Below are 14,026 nucleotides of genomic sequence, written 5' to 3' on the forward strand. Positions count from 1 at the left end.
AAACCTCATTCGGCCAAGAGAAAAAAACACATAAATCAGCAGATACTTTTTATTGTTTGTTTTTTTTCCACGCAAGATATGATCATTACCATTAAGTGTTTCATGATTTCCTGGAAATTAGCCAGATGGGAAATTAACAAAAGAAGTGCAAATAACCCAAATGTTCTTCAACTAATTAACACATTGTTTTGGATCTGCAAAGCATTGGAAGGTGTGGTGCAAAAACAGGCCTTTTCCTCTGTGGATTTCCTAAATCTGTATACATTGCCATGGAACAGTTGCACTTCAGGCGGCGTAACATTCGACACATCAAACTCAGCGGGACTAAAACTGAACACACTTCTCACTACTAGAGCCAAGACTCTGATGTGTTTTGATCATTCACAGCGGGACCATTGGTGCACGATAGGAAGTTGAAAACACTGTTCATGCCAGGCTCAGCAGCATTAGCGCCACTATTATGTTGAGATTCAGGAGGACGTTCAGTAGAGCATTGCTAATACAAAACTATGCACAAATTCCTACCCCCTGCTTCGTCTCCTGTCTGGAAATACGTTTTCTCAGTGTTTTGTAATGAAAAAATCTATGGGAAACAGTTTAATAATTGTGTGTAAATAAGCACACATTCATTTTCTATGCTCAGGATCAATAAGAGCTTCTCCAAAGAGGTGCCAGAGTCCCAGATGCTGTCTTGACTCATTTTGTCTAGACTCTGTAGTGCAAAAGACACCCGCGCTTGTTCTCTTTTGTCAAGCCACATTGGCAGGGTTTGCTTCCTTGTGTGCTCCGGAGCTTCTGATCCCATCATTTTATGATAACTTGTTTGCAATTCAAAAAAATAACACCGGGCTTAAAGTGAACACAGAAAGCAAGCACTCGACAAACATGCAAAAAAAGGCCACTTTATTAATAGCAAGGCACAAATGACAAAGTATATTTAGACGCTTTTTACCACAACCACGTATGATTGAAACAGCACAAAAAGGCACTTCTACGTTTCTCCAAAGGTTACTGATTAAAGTGACAGTAGTATTGCACCAAGCAGTTTTCCTCTAGAATTGCAAAGAAAAAAAAAAGGAACAGTATTAGGGACGTGCAGATGGACAGGCCATGACCGATCAGTACCAGCCGATTTTCATAAAAATGCACGTAATCGCCATTGCCGATTAATGCAGATCCTCTCTTGCTATTCATATTTAGTCGCCCGGCTGACAAGGCCGGATTGACATAAATTGGTGGTGTCGATACCAAGGGTAGTATCAGTACATGATCTATACTAGGGTGATTGGGTCAATATTTTTTTTGGGTCCAAATATTTGTTGTTTTTGTTCATGAATAATTATCTAGACACAGGAGGACTTTAAGGTCAAAACCCAAAATATTTAAAGTAAAAAAAAAAAAAAATCACGAATAACAATTTTTTAAAATTCCGATTCTAAATGAATTCATAATTTTTTTTTAATCCATTTATTTTCTTCACTTGCTGTGTGTGTTCGTCATATGTCCGCAAACAAAAAGAGGTTTTGTAACCTGTAATTGTTTTGAAAAGGTTTTATTATAATTACTATGCCAAATAATACATTGCGAGAATCGGTTTGAATCGGGAATCGTGTGAATTGGACAATTAACTCTGAATCGAATTGTCAACCCAAGAATTGAAATCAGATCCAATTGTGAACTGCCCAAAGTTCTGGTACACAGTTGCCTTTGTTTAGTTATTTTGTACCAATGACTTTGTTTTACACAAACAATTTTATGTAAAAAATATATGAGGAGGAACTATAGTTTAAATACTGTGTTTATGTTGTTAAACTGTCAATCATTGCTCAAATGAGTGTTTTTTTCTTTTTCTTTTTTTGTTGTTGTTCTTTGTTTTATGTGAAGATTGCCGAAATAAATAAATAAATAAAAATAGCACTCACTATTTTTGACACCTCAATTTGGGGTGTCAAAAAAAAAGATTTTTCGAATGAATGCGATTTTTATTTGTAGCGATTCTTAATCAGTTAAAAAAAAAATAAAGATACATTTTTTATTTTCAATCTGTTTGTGCAGCCACTTTATTAAACATTTGGGTACGATTTTATCAAACAAAACCAGTTTTCTTTCAGGTAATTTATCAGAGCTGTTTATCTATTTTATGGAGGAATGTAGTCAATCCCAAAACTGGCACCCAATATTTAAAAAAAAAAATCTTGATTTTGAATCGAGAATCAATTTTGAATCGATTCGTTACCCAAAGAATTGGCAGCAAAAAAAACCCTGATCGGCACATCCCAAGCATTACCCTGTCATGAAAAAACAAGAGAACTAGAGAACACATCTGGCTTCTGGCCATGTCACCATGGCTTCTTAAGCAACCAGTCTTGGGTCTGCCCACAGGATATCTTTGTGTCGACCATGAGTCATTGCGCTGATGTCTGCTAGCTCTCGCCGTTGGGATAGGCTAGCCATCATGTGCTCCAGCTTGGAGCGGATAGTCGAGTAGTGGTGCTGGCGCTCTTTTGTTAGATTATGAAGACAGTCCTTCAGGGTGCCAGCTGGAGCTGTCTGGCTGGGAGAGGTTGCCCGCTTCTGGCTGCGGGTGCTGACGGACAGGGTGAGGTCAGGGTTCAGTACGAGGTCGGTCTGCGTGTCGCCGTCTGCCACCGGCATGCTCGTCTGAGTGGCCACGTGGCAGGACACTACGTTCGGGGTGCTTAGCTCTTTTTCCATAAGCCGCTCTGTTGGGGGACACAAAGCACCGGCAAACACATCTTCTTGCACGTGCTCCTGCTCCAACCAGTCATCACCCAGAGTAGACGTGTCCGATGCGGCGCTGCCTTTTTGAGCCACTTCTGGAGCCAAAGCCTCACAGGGTGGCTTACGGCCCGGTGTGCTGGTCACACACAACATCTCCACTGGTCTCTCCCTCCTTGGGAACGGTGAGGAAGTGAGCGCATGTTTGTGCTCGAAGATCCCACTGTTTCGGACACTTTGAGGTCCCCGGGTGTTTATGGGTAGAGACTGCGCATAAAGAATGCGGAACTCTTCGTCAAATTTCTCTGTTATCTGACCAGAAAGCTCTATCAGGTTGCTGCTGTTTAATTTGCCATCGGTCCAGTTAAACCTGCACGTGAGAGGATGGTTTAACAACATGCAAAACTGTCAGATTCACTTAAAAACAAAATGGTGACACTAGGTCATATTTAAGAACTTGAGTCATTGCTCCAACTACATAACAAAAGAGGCCAGTCAGCTTTTTGAAGACTGACATATGTGCAGCCTGCTGCTTTATGTTGTTCAACTAAAAGAATACAGCAAATCAACATAATTCAACAATTAAATTGCTTTTTTATGCACATGTGTGTGGTTTGGTTTCGTTGTGCATTGAACATGTGCTGTCTGGATTAAAACCAGATGAAACTTTTGACAGATCCTCCTCACGAATTTTGTCCAAATGGGAAAATCATAATTTTCTTCATTACAAACGTTTTCTTTTATTTGTGCTTGCATACATTTTTTCTTTAAAGGGGACCTATGATGGTTTAAAAAAGTATTTATTGTGATCTAGATAATATTTGTAATGCATATGTTTTGTTGTAAATTTTGCTTGCACAGTCAAATTTATAATCTGCTTTCTGCATATGTCTGCAACATGTTTGTTTCTGGAGGCGCGCCCACCCCACTCCAAAAATAACTGAAATTATATTTGAAAAATATACACTGTTTAGATATATTTTTTTAAGACAAACAGCGCCACAGTTTTTTCCCCCAGACACAGTTAAAAAAAACTTCATCAACATTATCAATAAGTAAATTATATATATATATATGTATGTATATATATATATATGTGTATGTATATATATATATGTATGGATATATATATATATAGGTATGTCTATATATATATACTATATATATGTGTGTATATATATATGTATGTATACATATATATATATATATGTATATATGTGTGTATATATATATATATGTATGTATACATATATATATATGTATACATGCATATATATATATAGACATACCTATATATATATATATATATATATAAATATGTGCTGGTGCCTATCTCAGCTACAATCGGGTGGAAGGCGGTTTACACTCTGGACAAGTCGCCACCTCATCGCAGGGCCAACACAGATGGACAACATTCACACTCACATTCATACACTAGGGCCAATTTAGTGTTGCCAATCGGCCTATCCCCATATGTCTTTGAATTTATATATATACATACACACACATATATACATATATTTGTGTATATATATATATATATATATATATATATATATATATATTTTAGGAGTGTGGGGAAAAATCGAATCGAATACGTTGTGCGATTCAGAATCGATTCTCTACACATCAATACCATAACAATGCAATCCAATTCCACAACCAAACCTGACCAAGCAACACTCAGAACTGCAATAAACAGAGCAATTGAGAGGAGACACAAACACGACACAGAACAAACCAAAAGTAGTGAAACAAAAATGAATATTATCAACAACAGTATCAATATTAGTTATAATTTCAGCATAGCAGTGATTAAAAATCCCTCATTGACATTATTATTAGACATTTATAAAAAATTTTAAAAAAGAACAGTGTCACAGTGTCTTACACTTGCATCGCATCTCATAAGCTTGACAACCCACTGTGTCCAATATTTTCACAAAGATAAAATAAGTCATATTTTTGGTTAGTTTAATAGTTCAAACAAATTTATATTATTGCAATCAGTTGATGAAATATTGTCCTTTAAACTTATAAAAGCTTTTTTAAGAAAATCTACTGCTCTGCTAGCATGTCAGCAGACTGGGGTAGATCCTGCTGAAATCCTATGTATTGAATGAATACAGAATCGTTTTGAATCGGAAAAATATCGTTTTTGAATCGAGAATCCCATTGAATCGAAAAAAATCGATATATTATCGAATCATGACCCCAAAAATCTATATTGAATCGTATCGTGGCACCCCCAAAGATTCGCAGCCCTAATATATATATATATATACATATATATATATATATATATATATATGTATATATATATATATATATATACATATATATATATACACACATATACACACACATATACATATACACACACATATACATATACATATACACACACATATACATATACACACACATATACATACACATATACATATATATATATATATATATATATATATATATATATATATATATATAAATACCCAGTCACAACATTAGGTACACTTGCACAGAAATTAAAGAAACACTTTTTTTGGTGGGGGGGGGTTCCATTTTATATATATATATATATATATATATATATATATATATATACATATGTCTTGATTGGATTATCCAGAGAATAGTGCTCGATACCGTGGTAGAGCGCAATATATATATATATATATATATATATATATATATATATATATATATATATACATATATACATATATATATACATATACATATATATATACATATATATATATACATATACATATATATATACATATATATACATATACATATATATATATATACATATATATATATATATATACATATACATATATATATATATATAGACAACAAAAATTATGTACTATTTATCTATAAATAAATAGGTAAAAAAAAATGTTTTTTTAATCTATACATCTATATCTATATATATATATATATACATACATACACTCTTGGCATTCTCTCTCTCTCTTTCTCTATTTATATATATATTTTCACACACATATACATATACATATACATATACATATATATATATATATATATATATATATATATACACACACACATACATACTACTGTGTCACAACATTAGATACACATGCACACTTTACGATCAATACAGACCTGCCTGAAAAAAAAACATTACTTTTATCAGCATGTATGTCACAGCATGGCTTTGTTATTGAACGCATGCCAAGATTATACGAAAATAATACTTTATCATATGTTTTTTTTGTTTTCCTCAAACTCAGCTGAGCTCATGCAGAGCTCCTCCCCCTCTGGTTGATAGCTTTTCTTAAAGGGGAACTGCACTTTTATGGAATTCTGCCGACGAAAGACATGACAGATAGATTTTTTTTTTTTATTGCAGCCTAAATATTTAATAAATTCGATCAAAGGTTTGCTTACAATGGAGCCTATGAGAGCTGTTTAAATCTGCTTATAGAGCCCCTAAAAATAATCCAAACACCTTCATTAGGGTTTTATATATATATATATATATATATATATATATAAATATATATATATATATATATATATATATATAAATATATATATATATATATATATATATATATATATATATATATATATATATATATATATATATATATATATATATATATATATATATATATATGCGTAATTCAGTACCGGGCACATTTATGATAACATTAAATATTTACGTATTTTGATCATTCAAAGCATACGCGGCGCATGAATTTCAAAAACGCATCACGACGGTTGATTTTTGTTTCTTCATCATCGATTATTACTCACTGCGGATTTCACGAGAGCCAACAAACATAATAAATCATCACTTACTGTACAACTTGTCGATTTATCTCCTCAGCCATCTACTTTTCAGGTGAGAAGCATGATTTATGATCTACAATAAACTTACATGGAGCAGGGAAGCATGGAAGCAGCTGGCCACTAGATGTAAACATAAGGACATGCCGAAGTGATTATGTCACAGCTATAGATAGTTTGTCTGCGTTAGCGCTTATAATAACAATATCACTAATACTTGGTTATTATTCCATCCATCCATCCATTTTCTATCGCTTGTCCCTCTCGGGGTAGCGGGGGGTGCTGGAGCCTATCTGAGCTGCACTCGAGCAGGGTACACTCTGGACGAGTTGCCACATCATCACAGGGCCAACACAGATAGACAGACAACATTCACACACTAGGGCCAATTTACTGTTGCCAATCAACCTCTCCCCAGGTGGATGTCTTTGGAGATGGGAGGAAAATATTCAAGTAACAAAATGTAAATGGAGTACTGTTGGCGCTTTTTGAATGAGTATTTATCCGATTTTATGGGTAGAATAGTGGCTCTCCCATTAGCTCTACTGTAAGCAGACTGTGGAGGTTCCCCTCCATGGGGTTTTTCGGACCACCACGCACCGACATGAGAGCCGGGTTCAGGGTTACAATAGTTTTATTTCGTCAATCTTTCCAGCAGGTTGCTTTTCAGCAACTGTCTTTATGGTCTGTCAGTCTTGCTCTCGCTTTCACGTCAGCTCCCCTCCAGCTCCAACCCCCTCTCTCCTCGCGGCTGCTGCTTATACAGAGCGACAGTTGATTAGATGACCAGGCCCACCTGGGCCATCTACGCACCTGTCGCTGACTTTGAGGCCTGTACTGGCACACGCCGTTCCTCTGCAGGCCCGCAGGCCACCCCCCTCCACCCAGAATTTTAATTTTGTCTATTCAATACTTATCTGCATTTTAAAAATGTAATTTGTTGTCATGTCTTTCATAATGATTGTGAACGATGGGCAAAAAAAATGTTTCCAAAAAAATAGTGCAGTTCCCCGATAATGTTTAAGTAAGAACCTTCATGTTGTTGTGACACCACAATGTAGCCAGACTGCAAACAATGAGAACAGAGACATCTAAAAGGTGTGCCAGCTCAAGACAAAATGCATGAACCTTATGATTTGTTGCTTTGGCGTTGTTTTATCCAACATTGTAACATTATTTATACGTCAGAAAAGACACAATTCATCATAGGTCCCCTTTAATTGATAAAAAAAAACAAACACTGATATTTTGTTACATCAATATATGCCGGTATTCTTAGGTAATGGGTGGAATGGAAAAATACTTGGTTAGTGTGACAAAATTCAATACATATATAAAGCCACTTAATATGATTTCAAGGGAACCGATTATGCAAATCATACATTTCTTACCTATTGTTACCTGCATTTGTACATTTGGGATCTGCATAAGTCCCGAACATTTGAAATCTAACCATGGAGGCATGGCAAAGATATTTATAAAACAATCTTGCCTTTCTTTATACTCCCGCCAAACAAGCCGTTTGGAATTTTACCAATTTGTGACGTTTTTCTCAGTTGTGACGTCAGCAAATATATGGTAGAAATTTACCCCAAGGACTTTGTGCGAGACCACTATTATAGTCCGACACTGTAGTCAATAATGTCCTTATTTTTGCCTATCCTCTTGTTGTGGGGAAGACTGGCTCGTACATGCACATTCATTCTCCGCTGTTGCCATTTCCAACATAAAATACCATACAGTTCAAACTTACATCTTCCAGTAGACTTGCTATTGAAGCCCTAAAAACTACAGGATGGCTGATACGGAAAATACATAGTCGAAGTGGAGGCGCGTAAATAAGACCGCCAACAAAACGGTGCATCCTCAAGAGACTGTGAGAAAGCCACTTGATCTTCGTGGTCTGTTAAACATATTATACGCAAAATTTGGACCAAACAACAACCATGACATGTTATGCAGACCACAAGTGTTAGAAATGATTATGACTCCTTTAATTAAAATGTGACGTAAGGCATTGAACCGGCCCTTCCTTATTTACATTGTGAAATATAATATCAATAATCATAATAGTGAGTGTGAGTGAATTATATTTATACAACACTTTTCTCTATTGACTCAAAGCGCTTTACATGGTGGAACCATTTATCTAAGTTAGATTTAAACCATTGTGGTTGACACTGGGAGCAGGTGGGTAAAGTGTCCTCCCCTAGGACACCAGGGCAGTGACTACGATGGCGGAGGCGGGAATTGAACTTGGAACCTTCGAGTTGCTGGCCTGGCCACTCTCCTCCCCGCCGCCCCAATATTAAAACAATCCTTTTGCTATTTTTTACAACCAATTTTCATCACTGATTCACTTTTGTCATGACCTTTTTTAGTTATTTAATTGCATGTACCCGCACATAAGAGGGACATGAAAAGAGCAATACAATAACCTCATTTGTCCAAGTCACTCTTTAAAGAGGTAGTGGGCAGGATCAATGACCTGATTGGTTGAATTACAATATAGGTCCCGTCCAGAACTGATCTGTGCTTATTGCATAAGGCTGGTTGCTAAAAAATCTTGAAAAAATACTAGGTCACCATATGAAATCCTAGGTGATACGTAATTGTTTTTGCAATAAATCCATAGTTACCTGTATGAACCTGTTGCTGCTCGGATGCCATCAACGAGCATGAAGCGCTCGTGAACGCTCCCAGTAATCCTCGCTCCCGATCTTGTGTAATAAGTCGTACCAGTTATGGTTCGCACTCTCATTTGCTTTAGGGATTTGAAAAAACAATGAGTCAGAACAGCAGTAAGAAGACTTTCCCAGGTACATCAACTCTCAAAGGAAATATTTGGATTTAATGCCACCAGATGTTCATTAAAGCAACCGGCAGCATACCTGCAGGTCATCCAAGCACACGCCAATGTTTCTGCACATCTTGAGGAAAGCGGGGCAGCTGGAATGATCCAGCAGAATGTAAACGGGGATTTTGCGGACAGAACATGCCTCTTGAAGATCCTTAAAGATATCCAGGTCTGTCAGGGAGTCTGTAACTATGGCAATCACCTGCAGTGGAAAATTACAGAAGCATTCTATCAGAATAAATTTTATGGCTGCTGCAACGGCTGTGCTTTTTGAGATGTCAAATATGATTGTGTTGTCGTTATTACTACAAGGTTTTAATGTGAGGCTTCCGAGAACCAGAATTGTAAATCTCAGACAGACACTGCTGTGTCCTCTTTTAACAGTCTGTTACTATGGCAATTTGCACTAACACTTGATCAACCAACAAATGACTTTACCTCCCCCCAAATAAGACAAGTACCTTTTATAAGGGATTTGTTTTGCACAGAGATTTTCCACGTTCACCGAGAGGGGTGGAATTTCACATGCTGTTGTGTGCGGAGGATTAGACATGGATGTTAACGTTAATCTCAGATTTAAGACTTCAGTCTGGCCATAGACAATCTCATCTGCCTTATTTGAATGAAAATGCCTGGATTATTTTAAAAGGAGCATGTGCCAAGACAGGGAAATGACAATTATGCACAGTTCCAGCATTTGTACAGCAAACTCCATGTGCTAAAAGTTACTTACCATTACAAAAGGCAATTTATCTATCATCATAATTAATACAACATTTCCAGATTCAACTGGTTGCGTGTGCTCTTTTTCCCGACAAAACAACCGTTGTTTGTGGGTCGAAGATGGAATTTTTAACACTCAGAGCAATTTGAAATGACAACCATAAAGCAAGTTGAGGCACATCTACTTCAGTGAGTGCAAAGGCCTAAGGCAGTGGTTCTCAAATGGGGGTACGCGTACCCCTGGGGGTACTGAAGGTATGCCAAGGGGTACGTGAGATTTTTTTAAATATTCTAAAAATAGCAACAGTTCAAAAATCCTTTATAAATATATTTATTGAATAATACTTCAACAAAATATAAATGTAAGTTCATAAACTGTGAAAATAAATGCAACAATGCAATATTCAGTGTTGACAGCTATATTTTTGTGGATATGTTCCATAAATATTGATGTTAAAGATTTCTTTTTTTCTGAAGAAATGTTTAGAATTAAGTTCATGAATCCGGATGGATCTCTATTACTATCCCCAAAGAGGACACTTTATGTTGATGATTACTTCTATGTGTAGAAATCTTTATTTAGAATTGAATCACTTGTTTATTTTTCAACAAGTTTTTAGTTATTTTTATATCTTTTTTTCCCAAACAGTTCAAGAAAGACCACTACAAATGAACAATATTTTGCACTGTTATACAATTTAATAAATGACATAGTGCTGTATTTTACTTCTTTATCTCTTTTTTTTCAACCAAAAACGCTTTGCTCTGATTAGGGGGTACTTTAATTAAAAAAATGTTCACAGGGGGTACAAAACCGCTCTAAAACAACACCTCCAGGCAACTTCAACCCTTTACTAATTCCCTCCTCCATTCACATCTCATCTCCCCGGATAGTAAATAACCTAATGTAAATAATCAAATGTACTTCTAATGTATATACTTGTTCTTATGCTATCTGAACTCACTATGTTCTCTGCTGGCTGTACATATCCTACCAAGTAAGACCTACACTGTTTCAATGTCTATTTCTCTGTTGATGCAATTGTCGATGACTAAAGTACTGATATCAACCAAAGCTCCTCATCCCACCCCCTGGATTGTAAATAATGTATATAATTCAATGTATATACTCTGATGATTAACCTATTTGTACCATGAATTGATTAATGTGGACCCCGACTTAAACAAGTTGAAAAACTTATTCGGGTGTTACCATTTAGTGGTCAATTGTACGGAATATGTACTGAACTGTGCAATCTACTAATAAAAGTATCAATCAATCAAAAAAAAAACATCACTGAAAAAAAGGTTGAGAACCAGTGGCCTAAGGTATTTATTCCGTTAAAATGTTTCGATACAGACCTGACAGCTTCAAGTAAACGATGATGGCACCTAAACAACATTCATAATTTTTTGGTCATTTAAAAACCTGCATTAAAGAAAATGAGCTGATTTGGCATCATTAGGTAGGATTTAAGGATGACGGTTTTATATTCCAGTTACTACCTGGGCGGTAGGGGGTTGACCCTGATATGCAGGTGACAACATTAACAAAGCTCTCGATTTACCGGTCGATCTACGTTCCCACCCTCACCTATGGTCATGAGCTTTGGGTCATGACCGAAAGGACAAGATGACGGGTACAAGCGGCCGAAATGAGTTTCTTCTTAGAGATAGGGCGAGAAGCTCTGCCATCCGAAAGTAGCTCAAAAGTAAAGTCGCTGCTCCTCCACATCGAGAGAAGCCAGATGAGGTGGTTTGGGCATCTTGTCAGGATGCCACCCGAACGCCTCACTGGGGAAGTGTTTAGGCCACGTCCAACCAGTTGGAGGCCACGGGAAAGACCCAGGACACGTTGGGAAGACTATGTCTCCCGGTTGGCCTGGGAACGCCTCGGGATCCCCCGGTAAGAGCTGGACGAAGTGGCTGGGGCAGTGGTTCTTAACCTGGGTTCGATCAAACCCTAGGGGTTCGGTGAGTTGGGCTCAGGGGTTTGGCGGAGGTCAAGACACACCCGACTCCTCGTGTAAATAAAAACTCCTCCCTATCGGCGTATTACGGACACGGCAACAGCAGAAGTCACACTGATTTGCGGGTGTGTAATTTCTTTTGAGTTCATGCACTGTGTTGGTTTTGTTCTTTGAAGTGAAGTGAATTATATAGCGCCTTTTCTCTAGTGACTCAAAGCGCTTTACATAGTGAAACCCAATATCTATTTTTTTTACATTTAAACCAGCGTGGGTGGCACTGGGAGCAGGTGGGTAAAGTGTCTTGCCCAAGGACACAACGGTAGTGACTAGGATGGCGGAAGCTGGGATCGAACCTACAACCCTCCAGTTGCTGGCACAGCCGCTCTACCAACCGAGCTATACCGCCCCACTAGATGATGTTCATGCACGGTTCATTTTGTGCACCAGTAAAAAAACATGGTAACACTTTAGTGTGGGGAACATTCACCATTAATTAATTGCTTGTCAACATACAAATTAGTAACATATTGGCTCTTAACTAGTCATTAATAAGTACTTATTAATGCCTTATTCGGCATGGACTTATTATAACCCTAACCCTGGCCCTAACCCTCACCAAATAACTCTGAACAAAAGTCTTCGTTACTTGGAATATGTTCCCCTAGGACACGGAACAATGTACTAATATGATCCACTTCAAGAAACTCTTCAAACTGGAAGTGTTTACAAAGTACAAAAATGAAGAACCATGATAAACATTCTGATTTTACTCACCCATTCATTCTCAAAATAATCTGATTTATCTCATCGTATGGATTAAAATTCAAGCAATTATTTATTTATTTATTTGTATTGTGATTACTTTTTACTTATGGAGTATACATTGTGAATACATTGAGAACAGGAAGTGAACAAAAGTTTTAGCAACTGTTATGTAAAGAAAAGGGGTAGGATTAAATAAGCTCTGCTTCTTCCTCCTCCTTTTCGAACATGTTGAAAAGAGAAACTGGAAATTGTGATGTATCATGTTGTATGCTTGCATGTTCGAAATAAACTCAAACTCAACTCAACTCAACCTAGTGTCCAAAAAACTCCAACTTAAGTCTTTGTTACTTAGAATATTTTCCCATACTAAAGTGTTACCGAAAACATATAACTTTGGCTTGAAATTGAAAAAAAAAAAAAAAAAACATTTTATATTTCACTAAAGAAGGGTTCGGTGAATGCGCATATGAAACTGGTGGGGTTCGGTACCTCCAAAAAGGTTAAGAAACACTGGGCTGGGGAGAGGGAAGTCTGGGCTTCCCTGCTTAGGCTGCTGCCCCCGCAACCCGACCTCGGATAAGCGGAAGTAGAAGAATGGATGGAACATTAACACTACTGTGAAGTTTCCAATGTTATAGTTCTAGAAATATAAGCTCCAGGCCTACCTCTCTGGCATTGTTGATCATTCTCCTCACAGCTTCCTTACAGGCGTAAATGCTCTCCCCATAACTGGGCTGGAAGTGTGCCACGGCCCTGGTGACTCCCCGGTAAGAGCCAGCAGTGAAGGCGGGCCAGCCGATCTCTAGTGGCGGCGGCTCCACATCCGACACCTCGGGGAAATAAGTGACAGACAAACAGTCCATCGAGCTGCTGAGAGACCGCTCCAGCGCCTGCAGATCCTCGCCGAGGAACGACACGCAGCGCGGGGCCACGGCGGCGCTCCGGATCCGCTGGATCTCCTCGTCCGACAGGAAGTTGGCAATGTTCTCTTTCCTGAGGAAGTCCAGAAAGTTGTCGACTCCGCCGGCCAGTAACTCCTCTAAGGCCAGCCGGTGTCTCTCATTGTACACTTCCTGTACGTTCGGCTGCACTTTCTGCCCCCTAAACGGCGAGTCTTCCAGGCACTGAGACAGCGCCA

At 37.7% G+C, this 14,026-nt stretch overlaps 1 protein-coding gene across 1 annotated transcript in view; it reads right to left on the reverse strand.

Annotated features, from left to right (window-relative positions):
* Positions 1-882: 882 nt before the first annotated feature.
* The window catches only part of fam83d (family with sequence similarity 83 member D), a 13,268-nt gene continuing 124 nt past the window's right edge, over positions 883-14,026 (reverse strand). The window contains exons 1-4 of the mRNA XM_061874849.1: positions 13,554-14,026; positions 9,465-9,632; positions 9,213-9,337; positions 883-3,109 (exon numbers count right to left, since the gene is read on the reverse strand). The exon at positions 13,554-14,026 is cut by the window's right edge and continues 124 nt beyond it. Coding sequence (XP_061730833.1) covers positions 2,353-3,109; positions 9,213-9,337; positions 9,465-9,632; positions 13,554-14,026 — 1,523 coding nt within the window. The 3' untranslated portion in view covers positions 883-2,352. The remainder of the gene's footprint in view (positions 3,110-9,212; positions 9,338-9,464; positions 9,633-13,553) is intronic.

Source organism: Nerophis ophidion, linkage group LG16 (genome assembly GCF_033978795.1).
Source record: "Nerophis ophidion isolate RoL-2023_Sa linkage group LG16, RoL_Noph_v1.0, whole genome shotgun sequence".
NCBI lineage: Eukaryota > Metazoa > Chordata > Actinopteri > Syngnathiformes > Syngnathidae > Nerophis > Nerophis ophidion.